At 39.2% G+C, this 20,315-nt stretch overlaps 1 protein-coding gene and 1 pseudogene across 1 annotated transcript in view; both read left to right on the top strand.

The window, feature by feature from the left end:
- The first annotated feature begins 855 nt into the window (after positions 1–855).
- Arl6 (ARF like GTPase 6) overlaps positions 856–20,315 on the top strand; it is a 33,782-nt gene continuing 14,322 nt past the window's right edge. Inside the window, exons 1-2 of the mRNA XM_048422742.3 lie at positions 856–1,298; positions 18,091–18,240. Of these exons, the coding sequence (XP_048278699.1) occupies positions 18,118–18,240 (123 nt within the window). The 5' untranslated portion in view covers positions 856–1,298; positions 18,091–18,117. The remainder of the gene's footprint in view (positions 1,299–18,090; positions 18,241–20,315) is intronic.
- Positions 16,874–17,181, top strand: LOC148122926 (transcription factor BTF3 homolog 4 pseudogene; annotated as a pseudogene).

The raw sequence follows: 20,315 nt of genomic DNA on the forward strand, positions 1-20,315 counted from the left end.
GTTTCTTTTTTCATCTCCACAGTCAAGTTATTAGGCCAAATTAAACCACGAAGTATGGTAGTTAAACATACCTCTAGCCAGGGAAAAGGTAAAATAACATCCCACACTTATGCTGGCAAGTGAAATGAAGAGATGAAATTTAATAAAAAAAATGTAGAGATGAATTTTTTTAAATACAAGTTTGTCATGAAGGTCATCCCTTAAGAAGTAGGGTGGTGGAAACAGACAGCTTGGAAGACTGACAAAAATTCTGTAGAATTTAAAATTGCTGTATTGGTAGCCTGGCCATTGGGGAGCAATATAAATATGAGAGAACATGTCTATACAATATCTTTCAATTAGAACAATTTACTTCTATAGCTATAAATTCCAAGTGAATTTAAAAAGGTCACTTCAAGTATTGATTAGCAAATGCCTCTGGCTCTCTGATCCTGAGGACTGTACTCACAAATTCATGCCTGAGGTTAATCTCTCCAGAACAACAGACAGCTAAGAGTCAGGGCCAGGATCACACTTTCTTTGACAAATAATGCCTCTGGACTTTTTTTTTTTTTTAAGTTGACTATGGTTTTTACAAGTTTTCCTCTTCTCCTGCCCATGCTAAGTACTATACTTCCGCTGGACTCGCTCTCAGGCCTAGCTGAGCCCAGGGAAAGGTCTGTGTAATGGGAAGCAGAACCACATCTATGCAGATTCTCGCTCCACGCCACGCCGACCTCTGCGGTTGAGTGGCAGTCACCCCAAATCCGTGCCAAACCTAGGCGCCCAGGAGACCGTCCCGGAGCGATGCGCGCGCAGCTAAGGCCCCAGCGCTCTACCCGGCAGGCTGTGCGAGGCCTACAACTCCCATCAGGTTCCAGCAGCGAAGGCTCTACCCCTCGGCTCCCAGCGTATTGGCGGCTCCCTGTGTCTTCTGTGCTCACTCTCTTTCTCTAATAGAACTCCCCTGCGGGAATCAGGCTATTTTTTACCCAGTATTCTTCACTGGCAAAAATGAGAACGCAGCAGCGGAGACGCTACAACGCCAGAGGGGGCGTGGCTTTGGGAACCGGAAGGCGCTCCTGTTGCCAAGGGAACGCCGCGCGCCTTGGATTCCTGCTCAGCCCCTGATGCTCCCATCCGGGCCGAAACCGCCGGTTCCCCCAACTTGTAGGAGAGGCTGTGCTCGGGACAAGGGAACCTTCCCACGGGGGCATAGAGAGGAAGGCTGAGACTTCTGCCCGCGGAAACGGGTAGAAGAGTGCGTCCATTTCTGCCTTTGCCAGCCCCTTGGCCTTTGGATTGCCTTCAAAGATCAGGTATCTTCGCCCCCATCCCGCTTTTTGCCTGTCTTCATCTTCATCTCTGTGTTATCTCTCAGATCTGTTGGGTATAATTTTACACACATTCACTTCCACCCTTGTTAAGTACACACTACCTTGCTGCTGTGGTTGTAGTGCTGTGGAACCGTCGCCAGGATCCACTACTTCAGAAAGTTCCCGTGTCCGATTTAGAATAAGTTATTGCCCATGTTTTTCAATCTAAACAAGTTACTGTCTTTAATCTGTGAGATGGAAAAGGAGAAAAGTTTATATGGTGAATGCTAAGGAGCCTCGAAAATGTGTTGAATGCTGTTTGCTTGCTTGCTTGCTTGCTTAGTTGACTTTAAAACTGCACACGACGGACTTTTTATACGATGTGTGAATTATTTAGTTGAAATTTCATCATCAAAAATTTTAAACTGAATAAGATTGTTTAATTGCGGTAGTAAGAATGTGCAGCAGCCCACTCTCGCAACGTGCTTAAAAGTTTACGAAGTAGCATTTCTGGAGTTTTCTCTGCCTGATCTCATCTCTCTCTGCAGCTTCCCTCCAAGCCTCTATTTGTGGATAACATGCTAATTCCTCGGTGCTTTTCTGGCGACCAGTAATCCTTTGGAAAGTTAATTCTCAGAAAGCAGCTAGGAGAATTTGACAAGATGTATATGTAAAGGGCAGGAGTGAGATGAGAAACTAAAAAATATCAGTTAGACTGTGAAGAGCCTTGAAACATTTGCACGACCCCACAGCCTTAAACACTATAGGACAAAAAGATTTGACGATCTGAAAAGTCACACAGGAGTAGTGCAGTGCCAGTGTTCAAACCTACGTGTTCTTGATTCCAATACAAGAGTTGTTTCATTTAGAAACTTTACTTTAGATATCAATTCTCCCAACGTTATACAGTACGACTTTTAAAGCTGAAGGTATATTGTTTTCCTAATAAAAGCCAATATGCTGTGCTTCCCATCCATTAAGGCAGTCTTGTCTGAACTCACTATCAGCCTTCTACCTAGTTTTTAAACAAAGACGAAAATAAATCTTTAGAGATTTTAGTTTTAGTTCTTTCTTTGTCTCTCTGTCTCTATCTCTCTCTCTCTCTCGGTGTGTGTGTGTGTGTGTGTGTGTATTTGTTCATGTAGTGTCATGCCTGCCGAAACCAGAAAAACGTGTGACTACCCCTGGAACTGGAGTTACTGGTACTTGACCGTCTCATCCTGTGGGTGTTGGGAACAAAGCTCTGGTCCTATGGATGATCAACAAGCCCTCTTAATGATGATGTGGTCTCTCCAGTATAATTTTTATTTTTTTTTTCTTTTTCTTTTTACAATGCTTAAGATCAAACGTAGACCTTTTGCACATCACAGACAAGCACTTTATCATTTGGCTACATAATTATTTCTCAAAATCATACTTTTCTTTAGAATATTTAAATGGGCATGAGTTGCAAAAGAGAGTATAAAGCTAATTTTTCCCTAGATCCAACACTCTCATAGTTTTTTTTCCCCTTTGTTGTGGGGGGCTAGTTGCACAGAGAATGTAATTGATACTGAAAGTGTTAAACATTAATCAAAGTTCAGTTGCTTCAGAAAAGTCCTAATTGTAGAAATTCATTGAGATATTTAGAGTTTGGGATTGGACACTACTTGTGTGATGATTTTAGTTGTGAATTTTCATTTTATTGAGGTAATTGTTTATAGTGAAGTGATTTTATTGTTAAAAACTTTAAACTACTATTTTGAGGAAATTCAGAACAAAATAGAGAATAAAAAGTGGCTGAGAATGCTTTGTGATAAATGTCCTTAACTGTTTTTTATTCAATTACCAATCTTTACATTTCATTCTCAGTGATGCAGCTTGTTATTTTCAAACTGTTCTGATCTTCTCTCTTATTGATTAGCTAGTCTTCCTCAATCTCAGGGGGTATTTGTTTCTTCTTAAGCATTTTTGGACATACCTCAGGTTAATTGGACTTAGCTTCGGACAATGTTGTTGTCCAAGATCTTGCTTTCTCCAAAATTAAACAAAATTAAGGAAATGGAAGAAAAAAATAAAATTAACAGAACATCTGCCCCCACAAAAGCACAAAAGGTTTTAGAGCACAATTTCCCATAAAGCAGAAAACTGTTGAATCTCTGATATTTGGAAAAAGAGACATTAAGGAAAGGAAACTTGCTGTTTCACATGACGGAATATAGTGGTGTGGTGTATGAATTGAGAGATGATAGCAAAATAGACCAATGGAAGAATAGACCAGGTTCCCAGTTTATTTTTCAAAAGGTCCCCATGGACAAGTACTCACCAGAAATATAGTGCCTTCTTATCCCTCTCCTGGATCTTTACAACTAGTGTCAGCATATTAAAGAGTAAAACTCTTTAGAAGCTTGTTGAAACTTATTGAATAGAGTCTAAAATTTCTCAAACTTAAGTGACCTTGAGATTCTTTTAAAAGCAATCTCTCAGAATTCTCTTTCAGAAAGTACAGTTTAAACTGTACAGAATTGAGAACCTACTGATAGACCCAAACATGTATAAAAATATAAAATATAAAAATAAATGAGAGAAAAACTAGTCAAAAATGGATTATTGGAAGAAAAATGAAACTAGAATGACTAGCTGTATTTTAAAACAGAAAAAAGGAGAAAAGGTGGGGAGAAGGGCAGCCAGTTATTTGAATCAGTTCTCATAACTAAATACGTTTCAGGCAACTTATAATTTAAAAACTGAAAAATAGACTACAAATATAGGAAACAAAAAATATAAGCTAATGTTTTTAAAATAATGGAGAGAGGTAATGTTTTTAGACCTAAAACTGAAGAAACAAACAAACAACAGAAAACTCTCAATAACACCAGATAAAAATTCTGTAGTACAAAAACATGAAGGAAAATTTTAATTGACTAAAATGATTTGTAGTTGAAATGGAAATGGAAAGGGTTCTTGTATGCAATAATCAAAGGAGTAACCACCAAATATGATAAGCTGCTCATAAAAGAAACCCCAATAAGAAGCAGGGTTTGCAGTAATATTCAGCTTCACTATTGATGGAATAAATGCAAATTTAAGCAATCCTTTGATAGGATTTTTCATTTTGCAGATGAGAAAAATTTTGAAAAGCTGACTTCTCTTTAAAATTGTATATTCCAAAATATTTCAATAGTAAATCTCAGGTGCTAGGAAAATGATAGTCAAAAAAAGCTTGGAAAATGATTATCCATGATAGAACTTTTAACAATTAATATTTGTAGTACTTTCCTAGAGCAGGGACATGGGAGAGAAAAATAGGTCATAGTTTTGGAAATATGGTAAAGATGATATGGAAAATAAAAAATATATAAGCATCTGTTGGCAGAAGCCATTTGTTTGTTCCTGGCTGCCCAGACCACAAAATAAACACTCAGAAAGTATATTATTTGCAATACTGTTTGGCCAATAGCTTAAGCATATTTCTAGCTTGCTCTTATATCCTAAATTAACCCACCTCCATTAATCTGTGCATCACCATGAGATTGTGGTCTACCAGCAATCAGTGGGCTCCAGTGGAAGTTTCTGTCCCCAGTAGCAGGTACATGGCTTTTCCCTGACTCCATCTCCTTTCTCCCAGCATTTAGCTTAGTTTTCATCACCTAACTAAGTTCTGCCCTGCTATAGGTCCAAAGCAGTTTTTTTATTCATTAATGGTAATCACAGCATACAAAGGGGACTCTCACATCACCTCCCCTTTTCTGTTTAAATAAAATAAGAAACATTTTAACTTTAACATAGTAAAATTACGTATAACAAAACAGTTATCAAGCAAGAATTAGTTATAATATTTATATCTACTTTATCTTTTATTATAACTAAGGAAAACTATAACTATCAATTCTTCAACTCCATCAAGGACTCCAGAAGGATATATTATTACCTAAGTTAACAGGAAGCGCATTGTAAGCAACATCCAAAACTCTAGAATTGACAGAGACATCTCACTGCGCGGACAGTCAGCCAAAGTTCTTCCGTACTGTTGGGGCATCCATCTTCAACCTACAGGCCTGTAGTATCCAGCAGACTTTTCCACAAAGTAGGAAATTTTAACGACAGTTCTCCCTATATTGGCAGTTTGTCAGTCACTCTCTTCTGTGCCCTATAGAATGTCTGGCAGACTTTTTCATGAAGCAGGAACCCCGAAGGATCATCTCACCTTTAGGAAAGTTCAACAATCATTTCTCTGTGGGTTCTGCATGTCCAGTTAAGCAGTCCAGGCAAGAGCAGTTTCTTGCCCAAATGGCTAGGAAACTCCATAAGGAGCCTTTTCGATGCCCATCTTCCTCTTGAAGTAGATTGGTACTGTCAGGAGAAGATGTGTCTCATAGTCATAAAAAGTTCTAAGTTTTTAAAACATTTTAAATGCCATAACTGAAGGTCTCTGAAAGATTTGAAGAATACCTATTTAACTGAAATATATCTCTATATATTTAGAAAACCTAACTAACATAACTACTAGCTTGACTATTATAGATGATTATTTATTTACCTATATTTCATTATTATCCATTATATTTTTAAATGAATGGCACAATGAGAATACCTTAATAAGAGTAGAAATATATACACAGTATAACAAAATTGACCTTAAATTTGTATCAATAAAGCAAGATCCATACCAATGCAAAGTATCCATCTCTATAGCACATTTCCTTTTAAGTGTAAAAAAATAGATTTACAAACAATATTTGGAAATATGGGTGTGGTTTTTCTCCAAACCTTTTCCTGCTGTTTATTGGGTAAAGTAATTTTTTGAGGGGTGTTGAAAGCAACCTTTCAGGGGCTCTTGGTTCATTAAACCATACTAGTCTAGGAGGATTCCACAGGTTCTCATCCTCTGAAAACAAAAGAAGAAGCTCTTTTCCAAAGCAACTATACTTAGACCATATTTTGAATTCAGGATACCTTTAAAATGTATATGTTGGCTTAGCTTAGTAGTCCCCAGAATCAAATGTCTCTGCAGTCAAAAACTTCAAAAAAAACACAATAGTATACATAATCCAGACTCTCTGTGTATACTCTATCTTTACATGGCTTATTTGCTTTTACTCTATTACTTTTTATTCCTTTAATCTATGACTGTACTCTGTCACTTCAAAGACTTTGTTTTTTTAAACCATTTATTTCTTTTAATAAATCTCTATACTCTTTTCTTCTCTCTCCCAAGCCACGTACATTGATCTAACACTGTGACCCATTTAGAGGTGTTTCTCATCCAAATTTGTTTTTATTGTGTATTTATAATTATTTTATGACCAGGACTACTTCTTTTTTTATTTTATTTTATTTTTTTTAATTATAAAAGTTTCCATTTACACCCCTCTTCCCAACACCCTCCCACTCCCCCCCCCTCCCACTCCTCCTCCCTCTTTGTCCCTAAGGGCAGTCAGGGTTTCCAGCCCTGTGGGAAGTTCAAGTTCCTCCCCCCTCCCTCCAGGTCCAGGAAGGTGAGTATCCAAAGAGACTGGATCCCAAAAATCCAGTATATGCAGAGGAAACTAGTCCCAGTGTCACTGTCAATGGCTTCTCAGAAAGACTCCGGGCCAGCCACATTCAGAGAATCCGGCCACATTCAGAGAATCTGGTTGGATCACGTGCTCGTTCAGTCGCAGTCCAACTGCCCTTGGTAAACTCTCATTAGATTCGACCCCTTGTATCAGTGGGTGATAGCATCCCTCGCAGTCCTTCGTCATTTTCTTCGTCCTTCTGCTCCTCATTTGGACCTTGGGGGGCTCAGTCCGGTGCTCCAATGTGGGTCTCCGTCTGTATCACCATCCATCGCCAGATGAAGGATCTATGGTGATAAGCAAAATATTCATCAGTATGGTTATGGGCCAAGGCCGGTTCAGGTACCCTCTCCTCTGTCCAGAGAACAATCTGGGGATCTCTCCTTGGACCTGGGATCCCATATATAATCAAGTTTCCTATAAACCCTAAAATGACTCCCTTAGTTGAAATGTATTCTTCCCTGATCCCATATTCATCCTTCCTCCCTTCCCCCCTTCCCGGTCAACCGAGCTTTCTCCATTCCTCCCCTACTCCCTTCTCTCTAACCCTCTCCCCTTCCAACAACCCTCCCACCCCCCCCATGCACCCAAGGTTACCTGGGACTCTTGACTATTTCCTACCTCCTGGCGGATAGCTAAATAATCTTCATCAGGTTCGTCTTCTTATTTAGCTTCTCTAGGATCACGAATAATAGGCTCAAAGACCTTTAAATTATGGTTAGAATCCACTTATGAGTGAATACATACCGTGTTCCTCTTTTTGGGTCTGGCTTACCTCACTCAGTAAAGCGTTTTCTATGTCCATCCATTTGCATGCAAAATTCAAGATGTCATTATTTTTTACCGCTGAGTAAAACTCTAATGTGTATATGTTCCACACCTTTTTTAACCATTCTTCTATTGAGGGGCACCTAGGCTGTTTCCAGGTTCTGGCTATTACAAATAGTGCTGCTATGAACATAGTTGAACAAATGCTTTTGTAGTATGCTAGGGAATCTCTTGGGTATATTCCCAAGAGTGGAATTGCTGGGTCCTGAGGGAGGTTGACTCCCAGTTTCCTGAGAAACCGCCACACTGATTTCCACAGTGGCTGCACAAGTTTGCATTCCCACCAACAATGGATGAGTGTTCCCCTCACCCCACATCCTCTCCAGCATAGGCTATCGTTGGTGTTTTTGACTTTAGCTATTCTGACAGGTGTAAGATGGTATCTCAAAGTGGTTTTAATTTGCATTTCCCTGATCGCTAAGGAGGTTGAGCATGACCTTAAGTGTCTTCTGGCCATTCGAAGTTCATCTGTTGTGAATTCTCTGTTCAGTTCAGTACCCCATTTTTTAATTGGGTTAATTAGAGTTTTAGTGCCTAGTTTCTTGAGTTCTTTGTATATTTTGGAGATCAGACCTTTGTCTGATGAGGGGTTGGTGAAGATCTTCTCCCAGTCAGAAGGCAGCCTTTTTGTCTTACTGACAGTGTCCTTTGCTTTACAGAAGCTTCTCAGTTTCAGTAGATCCCATTTATTCATTGTTTCTCTTATTGTCTGTGCTACTGGGGTCCTACTTAGGAAGAGGCCTCCTGTGCCTATATCTTGTAGACTACTTCCCACTTTCTCTTCTATCAGGTTCAAAGTGGACGGATTAATGTTGATGTCTTTAATCCATTTGGACCTGAGTTTTGTGCATGGTGATAGGTATGGATCTACTTTCATCCTTCTACAGGTTGACATCCAGTTATGCCAGCACCATTTGTTAAAGATGCTTTCCTTCTTCCATTGTATACCTTTAGCTCCCTTGTCAAAAATTAGGTGCTCATAGGTTTGTGGGTTAATATCCGGGTCTTCTATTCGATTCCAAAGGTCGATTTCTCTGTTCTTATGCCAATACCAAGCTGTTTTCAATACTGTAGCTCTGTAATAGAGTTTGAAGTCAGGGATGGTAATGCCTCCTGAAGATCCTTTATTGTATAAGATTGTTTTGACTATCCTGGGTTTTTTGTTTTTCCATATAAACTTGATTATTGTTTTCTCAAGGTCTGTGAAGAAGTTTGATGGGATTTTGATGGGGATTGCATTGAATGTATAGATTGCTTTTGGTAGAATTGCCATTTTTACTATGTTGATCCTCCCAATCCAAGAACAAGGGAGATCTTTCCATTTTCTGGTATCCTCCTCAATTTCTTTCTTCAAAGACTTAAAGTTCTTGTCAAATAGGTCTTTCACTTCCTTGGTTAGAGTTTCCCCAAGATATTTTATGCTATTTGTGGCTATCGTGAAAGGTGATGTTTCTCTGATTTCCCTCTCTGCTTCTTTATCCTTTGTGTATAGGAGGGCCACTGATTTTTTGGAGTTGATCTTGTATCCTGCCACATTACTAAAGGTGTTTATCAGCTGTAGGAGTTCTTTGGTAGAGTTTTTGGGGTCACTTATGTAAACTATCATATCGTCAGCAAATAACGAAAGTTTAACTTCATCCTTTCCAATTCGAATCCCCTTGATCTCCTTATGTTGTCTTATTGCTATTGCTAGAACTTCAAGCACTATATTGAAGAGGTATGGAGAGAGTGGACAGCCTTGTCGCATTCCTGATTTTAGTGGAAAGGCTTTGAGTTTCTCTCCATTCAATTTGATGTTAGCTGTTGGCTTGCTGTATATTGCTTTTATTATATTTAGGTATGATCCTTGTATCCCCAGTCTTTCCAACACCTTTATCATAAATGGATGTTGAATTTTGTCAAATGCTTTTTCAGCATCCAATGTAATGATCATATGGTTTTTTTCTTTCAGTTTATTTATATGATGGATTACATTGATAGATTTGCGTATGTTGAACCAGCCCTGCATCTCTGGGATGAAGCCTACGTGATCATAATGGATAATTTTTCTAATGTGTTCCTGGATTTGGTTTGCCAGGATTTTATTGAGAATTTTCGCGTCAATGTTCATGAGTGAGATTGGCCTGTAATTCTCTTTCTTGGTTGTGTCTTTATGTGGTTTTGGTATTAAGGTAACTGTAGCTTCATAAAAGGAGTTTGGCAATGACTCTTCTGTTTCTATATTATGGAATACATTAAGGAGTATAGGAATTTGCTGTTCCTGGAAGTTCTGGTAGAATTCTGCATTGAAACCATCTGGTCCTGGGCTTTTTTTGGCAGGGAGATTTCTGATAACAGCTTCTAATTCTTCACGACTAACAGGTCTATTTAGATTGTTCACCTGTTCTTGGTTCAACTTTGGTATATGGTACTTATCTAAAAAATGTCCATTTCTTTTACATTTTCCAACTTTGTAGCATATAAACTTTCGTAGTAAGATCTAATGATTCTCTGAATTTCCTCTGTGTCTGTGGTTATATCCCCCTTTTCATTTCTGATCCTATTAATTTTCATGTGTTCTCTCTGCCGTTTGATTAGTTTGGATAGGGGTTTGTCAATCTTGTTGATTTTCTCCAAGAACCAGCTTTTTGATTCATTGATTCTTTGGATTGTTTTCTCTGTTTCTATTTTGTTGATTTCAGCCCTCAGTTTGATTATTTCCAGTCTTCTACTCCTCCTGGGTGAATCAGCTTCTTTTTTTTCTAGAGCTTTCAAGTGTGCTGTTAGGTCTCCAATGTGTGCTTTCTCCGTTTTCTTTATTTGGGCACCTATTGCTATGAACTTTCCTCTTAGCACTGCTTTCATAGTGTCCCATAGGTTTGAGTATGTTGTGTCTTTGTTTTCATTAAATTCAAGGAAGACTTTAATTTCTTTCTTAATTTCGTCCTTGACCCAGGGGTGATTTAGTAGTTGACTGTTCAACTTCCATGAGTTTGTTGACTTCCTGGGGGTAGCATTGTTGTTGAATTCTAATTTTAATCCATGGTGATCTGACAAGACACAGGTGGTTTCTAATATTTTTTTGTATCTGTGGGAGTTTGCTTTGTTGCCGAGTATGTGGTCAGTCTTCGAGAAGGTTCCATGAACTGCAGAGAAGAAGGTATATTCTTTCCTATTTGGGTGGAGTGTTCTATAGATGTCTGTTAAGTCCATTTGATTCAATACCTCCAATAAATCTCTTAATTCTCTGTTTGGTTTCTGTCTGATTGACCTGTCCATTGGTGAGAGAGGAGTGTTGAAGTCTCCTACTATTAGCGTGTGTGGTTTGATGACTGCCTTGAGTTCTAGAAGAGTTTCTTTTACATATGTGGGTGCCTTTACATTAGGGGCATAGATATTCAGGATTGAGATTTCTTCCTGATGAGTTGTTCCTGTTATGAGTATGAAATGTCCATCTCCATCTCTTCTGATTGATTTTAGTTTGAAGTCGATTTTGTTAGATATTAGAATGGCCATACCCGCTTGTTTCTTAGGTCCATTTGTTTGGAAAACCTTTTCCCAACCCTTTACTCTGAGTAGGTGTCTGTCTTTGTGGTTGAGGTGTGTTTCTTGTAAACAGCAGAATGTTGGATCCTGTTTTCGTATCCAATCTCTAAGTCTGTGCCTCTTTATAGGTGAATTGAGTCCATTGATATTAAGAGATATTAATGACCATTGGTTGTTGACTACAGTCATTTTTTGGGGGGGTAATAGAGTGTATGTGTTTACCTTCTTTGAATTGTGCTAGTGAAGGGTCGCTTTACTCTGAGTAGGTGTCTGTCTTTGTGGTTGAGGTGTGTTTCTTGTAAACAGCAGAATGTTGGATCCTGTTTTCCTATCCAATCTCTAAGTCTGTGCCTCTTTATAGGTGAATTGAGTCCATTGATATTAAGAGATATTAATGACCATTGGTTGTTGACTCCAGTCATTTTTTGGGGGGGTAATAGAGTGTATGTGTTTACCTTCTTTGAATTGTGCTAGTGAAGGGTCGCTAGATGTCTGAATTATTGTAGTCAGTGTTGGCAATGTTGGATTCCTTGGGATGTAATTTTCCTTCTAGTATTCTCTGTAAGGCTGGATTAGTAGTTAAGTATTGTTTAAATTTGTTTTTATCCTGGAATATTTTGTTTTCTCCGTTGATAGTGAACGAAAGCTTGGCTGGGTAAAGTAGTCTGGGCTTGCATCCATGGTCCCTTAATTTCTGCAGTACCTCTATCCAGGACCTTCTGGCTTTCATGGTTTCTATAGAGAAGTCTGCTGTAAGTCTGATAGGTTTACCTTTATAGGTTACTTGACCTTTTTCCTTTGCAGCTCTTAATATCCTTTCTTTAATCTGAATGCTTTGTGTTTTGATTATTATATGGCGAGGGGATGTTTTTTTCTGATCCAGTCTATTCGGTGTTCTGTATGCTTCTTGCACCTTCATAGGAATATCCCTCTTTAGGATGGGAAAGTTTTCTTCTATAATTTTGTTGAATATATCTTCTGGACCTTTGATCTGCAATTCTTCTCCTTCTTCTACTCCTATTATTCTTAGATTTGGTTTTTTTTATTATGTCCCAGATTTCCTGAATGTTTTGTGATGAGAATTTGTTGGATTTGCTGTTGTCTTTGGTCAGGGCGTTTATTTTCTCTATGGTGTCTTCATAATCTGAGATTTCGTTCTTCTATCTCTTGTATTCTATTGGTTAAGCTTGATTCTGTAATCTCCGTTCATTTATCTAGATTTTCCATATCCAGCCGGCCCTCGGTTTGTGTTTTCTTCACTGCCTCCATTTCAGTTTTCAATTCTTGAACTGATTCCATTACCTGTTGGATTGTTTTTTCTTGGTTTCCCAGGGTATCATTTACGAATTTACTCATTTCTTCAAACTTTTTGTTATATTTGTCTTCCATTTCTTTACTCATTTCTTCCATCTTTTTGGTATATTTCTCTTCTATTTCTTTAAGTGAGTTATTCATACCCTGTTTAAGAGACTCTATTGCTTTCATAATGACACTGTTTTCCACTTCTTCCAGAATAGGGCGTTCAAGTCCTTCTGTGGTAAGATCGCTGGGATCTGGTGTTTTCATGTTGTTTTTCAGATTGTTGGAGGAATTCTTGCCTTGGCGCCTGCCCATCTCTTCCTTCAGATGCTCTCCAATGGCTCTTCCCTCCGCTGGGTCTTCTTCTACTGGATTAGTGCCCCTTGCTATCCAGGAATCACTTTGCCTGCAGCCTTAGCTTGCTGCAGGCAGGCTATTAGAACAAAGGGACTTCCTTCCCTTTGCACTCACCACCTGTCCCGACTCGCGGTGCCCACCCCGGCTGAGATGGAGGAATTTAAGCCCCGAAAAAGGGAGAGAGGAGGGGAGGGGTTCAAGGCCGAAAGCTGGGATGGCGTAGCAGGAGAGAGGGATTAGCTGGGGGAAGCTGCCCCTTTGGAGTAGCCAGGGAGATAAGGATGGCGGGAATATTGTGTGTTCCCTAACCGGACTTGTATGGCGGTCAACACACTTATCCCTCCACAGTATCAGAGCCCCTTGCTGGTCAGAAGACTTCCTGCCTGCGGTCTTAGCTTGCTGCAGGCCGGCTATCAGAACAAAGGGACTCCTGTCCCTTTGCACTCACCGCCTGCCCCGGCCCGCGGTGCCCTCCCCGGCTGAGATAGAGGAATTTAAGCCCCGAAAAAGGCTCAGTACCTTTCTCAGTGTGACAGCTTACATGTTGTCTGTTCAGTGGTCTGCGCAGGAAAGGCAGAGGAACCTCCCTGCTTCCCAGAATTCTCCTGTTCTCATTGCATCACCCCTACTTCCTGTCTGGTTTTCCCACCTATACTGCCTGCCTGGCCAATCAGTGTTTTATTAAAATATGATTGACAGAATACAGACAATTGATGTAGATGGGCTTTCTGTCTATGTGTTATTTTCATTGGTTAATAAAGAGACTGCCTTGGCCCTTGATAGGACAGAAAATTAGGTAGGCGGAGTAAACAGAACAGAATGCTGGGAAGAGGGCTATGAGGTAGAAGCCATGGAGCCAGCCTCCAGGTCAGACATGCTGAATCTTTTCTGGTAAGCCACCACCTCATGGTGCTACACAGATTATTAGAATTGGGTTAATCAAGATGTGAGAGTTAGCCAGTAACTAACTCTCTAGAGATAATGGGCCAGGCAGTGTTTAAATGAATACAATTTGTGTGTTGTTATTTCCAGGACTAAGCTAGCCGTGCGGGAGCAGGCGGGACGAAAAGCAGGCCTGCCCACAGCTCTGAACCCTCACTACAGACAATTCTCCCGCATCAGGATTCAAAGAAATGTGTTGAAATGAGCTTTGAAAATCTAATATGAAGAGGCTTTGAGCTAGCATAAAAGGAGGTACCTAAGATCAAACCCATTCTTTGGATAAGAAATAAGCTTTCTTTTAGGCCCCACCCTTGAGGTAGGCACTAGACCTTATAGGCACTAATTGATAGAAGTCTCCCAAAGGCACTAAGCAAAATGTCAACTATACAACCACTTTTCTTATGCCTTTGAGTTAAAAGCTTCCTATTGATTACCTTGCTATAGTTTTACTTCTCTCAGCATCCCTTGCTATAAAACAAAAACATTTGAAAGGAGCTGTAACATGACAGATTTGTGTGACCATAAATGAACATGAGAATCAATGAAGTGAATTACTGTCTCAGGAACTTTGGAAATTTATGTTGAGAGAGTAAGGAGAACTCTTCAGTACACAGGTATATTGTGGCAGTACCAGGAGGTTCGGGTGGTTAGCAAGAGGAGTATTTTTCTCCTCCTATCATAGTAATATTTAGGGTTCAATGTAACCAAAGAAAAGAGCCTTTAAAAGCTTCATTTGGAGAAGTGGAGTGTAAATTTAACAGTACTTTTCTTGAGGGAAAGGAACAGACAGAAAACTGCTCAAAGCAAGTAATATATTAGCTGCAGTTTTATTTGACTTCAAAGTACTTCTGTCTTGGATTATTGGAAATGGAATTTGTTTTCTGAGGGGTCATTTTGGGGGGTTCATTAAAGTTTGCTTTAGAAAGTTATATAGTTTGGATTTTTAAAGTATAATATTTTAAATTTATTGTTTGAGAATTTTATGCTTGTAGATGGGTGGTGGTGGTGCACATATTTAATCCCAGCACGTGGGAGGCAGAAACAGGTTGATCTCTGTGAGATTGAGACCAGCCTGGTCTACAAAGCAAGTTCCAGGGCAACCAAAACTGTTACACAGAGAAAAGCTGTCTCGCAGGAAGAAAAAAGAGAGAGAGAGAGAGAGAATTGTATACTTGTATACAATGCACAATGCATTTTGATTATCTTCAGTACTGTTTCCCAACTCAAATTCTTCCCAGATACTTACCCCATGTTGCCCCCCCAACTTCATTTCTTCTCTTCTTTCTATTATTTTGAAGTAACCCAGTGAGCACAACTAGTGTGCCCTCACGTTCATGGGTGTAGAGCCATCTGCATAGGCAAACAGCCAGTGGTCACATCCCTGAAGGAAATTGTCTCTCCCTAACAGCCATCAACTGCCAATATCTTCTGAGACAGGGGTGTGGCCTGGTAAGCCCTCCCCTAATTCATGCTGGAATGTTGACTGGCTTGAGGAGTTCTTGTGTGGCAATCACAGCTGCTAAGGGTTCATGAGTACATTGGCCCTATCATACCCAGAAGATTCTGCTTGGCACCCCGCTCCCCAACTTCAGGCTTGCATAGCCTTTCTGCTTCCTTTTCCAGAATGTTCTCTGAGCCTTGGCAGGTGGGGTATGGTATAGATAGATGTTCTATTTAGAGCTGAGCATTTATAGTTGTTTGTTCTCTGTGCTTAGACTGTTTGTGGATCTCTGAATCAAGATCTATCCACTGCAGAAATAAGCTTCCCTGATAAGAGTTGAGAACTGCTGTAATCTACGGCTGTAGTGACAAAAGTAGAGGGAGCAGTTTACTACTGCATACATGTAGCACAGCAATAGTAGTTGGGTCCTCCCTATGACCTCTCCACTCATGGGTTCTTGGTTAGATTTGCCATACCAGGCATAAGTTTCTCCCTGAAAAGTAGGTCTTAAGTTCAGTCAGAAAGCAGCTGGTTAACCCCATAACCTTCAGGTCATTCTTTCACCCATGGGCATAGCCTGTAAGGTTGGTCATTGTAATAACTCTCTCTCAACGTTCACAGATTAGGATGACTTTTAATGACAAAGTCTGCGTAGCAGTTTCCTGTACTATAAAAACTAACCATCAGGGAAGAAGCTTTTGATCAGTGCCAACTGGATTTCTCCATATCTTGTGGCTAAAATGTGTGGTGTCTTCAGCAATAGTGTCTCAACATCAAGTTTCCATGGGCAACCAAGAGCAATGACAATAGCTTGTGTATTGTCTCTGAGATTTCCCTCCTAGGCCACCAACTAGAAGGGAGCTATTCTACACCTGACAGTAATAAATACCTCTCAAAGACCTGTGTCTTAAGAGTTTAGTGTCCAGCATTGAGGACTGTATCATGGACTGTAGCTCCTAAAATTGTCAATTGTTTTATCACAACATTTGCTATGGGAACAGAAAGCTGACTAATATGGATATTCCCCTTAAAAAATGATTCAGTTGAACACCCAAGGGACAAGTTAAAAATGTATATAGCTAATGTGTGTGTGTGTGTGTGTGTGTGCGCGCGCGCACATGCATGTGCATGGGTGCATGCTTAAAGTTTGCATTTACTTTTCTATAATGGTATTATAGTTAACTCTTTTTTATATGATATGATGTTAAGATCTTGTTCTTTCCACATGCTGGTTTCAAAGAACTTCCTGTGCTGTAGATTCACCAACAGAAAAAGTTAGCCATCAGGAAATGCCAGCCAGGCAGTGGTGGCACATGCCTTTAATCCCAGCACTCAGGAAGCAGAGGCAGGGAGATCTCTGTGAGTTCGAGGCCAGCCTGGTCTACAAGAACTAGTTCCAGGACAGCTTGAATTGTTACACAGAGAAACCCTGTCTTGAAAAACCAAAAACAAACAAACAAAAAAACACAAAAAAATAAAAAACAAACCCAAAACAGAAATGTTAACCAAACTACTCAGATCTGGATGGGAACAAGGGTATAGCTTAAAGAAAGAAGGTATTGCATAGGACAGCCACTGCTGATGACAAAAAGCTTCAGAGTTCTCTAAAAATTCACTGGCTACGAACAATATAGCTGCTATTGAAGAGGTGAACATGATTAAAGATACTGGAACAGCTCTTGATTCCAACAATCCCAAAGTCCATGCTTCCCTTTCTGCTAACACCTTTGCAATTACTGGTCATGCAGAAGCCAAAGCAATCACAGAAGTGCTTCCTGGCATATTAAGTCAGCTTAGTGCTGACAGCTTAACAAGTGATAGAAAATTAGCTGAACAGTTCCCATGACAAGTATTGGATATTAAAGGACCAAAGCCAGACAACACTGGTGAAGAGGATGATGATGCCCCAGATCTTGTAGAAAAATTTGATGAAGCATCGAAAAATGAATCTAACTAAAATCTTCTGGGTTTGGGAAGGTGGCATGGACCAGATTTAACAACTAGCTTTGTTGTTCCAAAGTTTTATAGACATAGAGAGAAAGTATAATACCGATTACTCGTTCAATAATATAAATATTTTGTATATTAATAATGCTGTTTGTGTAGCATTTCTTGGTCATTTAATTTTGCATTTTGCACTTTCTCCCAGGATCTATTCTTTTGGTCAAAATAAGAATTATTGGTGCAGTTTGGGAGTGTTTTTTTGTTTGGGGGGAGCGTTTAGTGTGTATATATATGTATGTGGCTATGTGTATGTGTGTACACAGTAGACAGCAAATTGATAAAAGGTATATCTATCCTCTTTCTTAAGATTGACTAAAATTTTAAAGGACTGTATTTATTATTCCCAAAGAATTAATGTTGAAGTGTGTGTGTGTGTGTGTATGAGAGAGGTGAAATCAGGATGACTATTCCATCTCTGTAAATGGAAAACCTTACCCAAACTGGAAATAACCCTGAGAAAACAAATAAGCGACATTTTTATAATTGCATATTATTTCAAAATATAACTGTAGCCAAGTCTCATTGACTTTATACTGTTCCGTATTTACTAGACTCTCATTCATAAATAACTTTGAAAACTACAATTGGCAGACTCCGCATGCTACTAAAGCTAACAAGAGCTTCTTGAATATTATAAATGTTTTGTCTCAGGGATGTTAGTCCTTGCTGTCAAGGTTTACAAGCTGCCAATCCACATCTCAGTTAAGGCTCCTTTCTGATAATCGGCTTATACTGTTTACTAGGAGTGAAGCCACACCGATGTGTTCTGGGCACTGCCATTAGCCTTACATTTTTTATGTATATACTAACATTATTACATATGTAAGGTACCTTTGAAATAATCGTTTCTTTTCCCTTGCAGTTGCTTTGTAAATATTTAAATCACATCATGGGATTGCTAGACAGACTTTCAGGTTTACTCGGCCTGAAGAAGAAGGAAGTTCATGTTTTATGCCTTGGGCTGGATAACAGTGGCAAAACAACAATCATTAACAAACTTAAACCTTCAAATGTAAGTATTTCTGTAATGCTTGACATTTTCTGGTACTAGCGAGAGTTATGTGCAACATTACTTTGAAGTTATAACTTTCTGTAATCTTGTTAACTGCTAATCTTACGGCTGGTTAAGGGGTCACTTGCTGTATATGCCGCATATTTTTGCAACATGCAGGTAAATCTTGATTATTAAGCAGGAGTATTCTTTTTCTTCCTTCATACTTCTCTAAAGAGCTTCACAAACTAAATTTATTTATAGGCTGCACTGACTTTGTTTGAATTATTCTTCATGGGAAGAACAAAGCAAAGGGAAAGATGCCTCATTTTTCTAGGTTCTGTAGATAATTAGACAGTGCTGTGCATGTTGGTGACAGGTAGTTATTTTGAGCAACATGTGTATGAAATATTATTTTATCCCTGAGAATATATAAAGCTAGCACATGCAACATATGATTTGTTAGTCAGAAGTCGACTTTGTTGCATATAATTCCTGATATGATTTGCTGAACTTTAAGCTGTAGCTGTCCTGGTTCAGAAAAATTGAAGATCTTAAGAACAATTTGCTTTGCTTCCCCCACCCTCCTTTTAACTGTAGAAATAATAGCCAAAAGGTGTTATTAAAATGAAAGGTTGAGAAGCTTTATACTTATGTTACTCGGTTGTGTATTTCACATTTTCTTCCGTCTTATTTTAAATTCATCACTTGTGAATTTTCATCTACATTTAAGTGCTATTGTTAGTTAAATAACTGTATTAACCATAAGATCTATAGTGCTCTGTTAGGAAAAGCCTTACAAGACTTGTCCATGTTGTCTCCTTGTATATATAACTAAAATTGATATTTTTGATGATTAGATTTTAGACTCAAATGTCTTTTTAAGAATAAGTTATCCTGGTGTTGTATGTGAAATGATAAATAGCCTCAATTGACAGGGTAGTTTTCACCATAAAAAAGAATGGAGTTTTGACCAAGTCAAGGCAGTATTTATATGCCTTTAATCTTATCACTGAGGAGGCAAAGGCAAACCAATCTCTATGAGTTCCAGGCCAATCTGGTCTACATAGAGTGTTCCAGGTCAGCTAGGACTGTACGGTGAGATCCCCCTTTTCGTTGGGAGGAAGAAAAGCGTCTAGCTTTATCTTGAAAAATTCCTAAGCAATTTGCATATTCATTTGATAGTGTGTTTCATATTAAGTTGATACCTTACTTATTTTTATTTCTCCTTAACATCAAAAAATCCCTTGATGCTGGGTGGTGATAGCACACACCTTTAATCCCAGCACTTGGGAGGCAGAGGAAGGCCTTCTCAGTGAGTTCAAAGCCAGCCTGGTCTACCTCCAGGACAGCCAGGATTGTTTCGCAGAGAAACCCTGTCTCAGAAAAACAAAACCAAAAAAAAAAGCAGCCCTTGATTATCAAGCATTGAATAAAAAATACCTAGAACAAGGATTAGCACTTAAATATATTTTAGATGGTAGATGAATAGATTGATGTCCATTTTTATTATTATCATCATCATTGATCGGGTGATTTTGTTGATTACGTGAAGATATAATTTTTAACAGAGTTGATGAAGCTAAGACTTCTCTTAGAAATTCTGTTCTGATCCTGTTGATACTGGTCTAATCACTGCTTGCCTCAAATAGTCCAGGCTACACTCCTTCCTTTCTCGTTGCCATTGCAGTTCAGTGACTGGATGTGTTTGTACCTGGGTAAACAGAGGGAGATTAGTACCAGAGATGACTTTGTTGGGAGATAGCAGTGAGTGTGCCTGTTGTGCGAAGGCCAGAGGTTGACTTCAGGTTTCGGCTTCAGTTTCTCTCCACCTTACTTTTGCAGACATGATCCCTCACTGAATCTGAAGCTCACAGATGGTGCTAGAGAAGTTGGTATTCATTTACTGAGTGTGTGCTGTGCCCGGCCTTTACTCTGAATTACTGTAGGGGAAAATGAGTTCCATATGAATCTACTCTGTCCTGGCTAACTTCTGGTCTTTCTTCTGTGGATTATTTCCATTAGAAATTTGGAGAATAAATAGTTGAGGGATTTTATCCCTTCAGGCTAAATTTTAAAAGGGGTTTGTAGAGAAC

The sequence above is a fragment of the Myodes glareolus genome, chromosome 2 (genome assembly GCF_982192425.1).
Source record: "Myodes glareolus chromosome 2, mMyoGla1.1, whole genome shotgun sequence".
NCBI lineage: Eukaryota > Metazoa > Chordata > Mammalia > Rodentia > Cricetidae > Myodes > Myodes glareolus.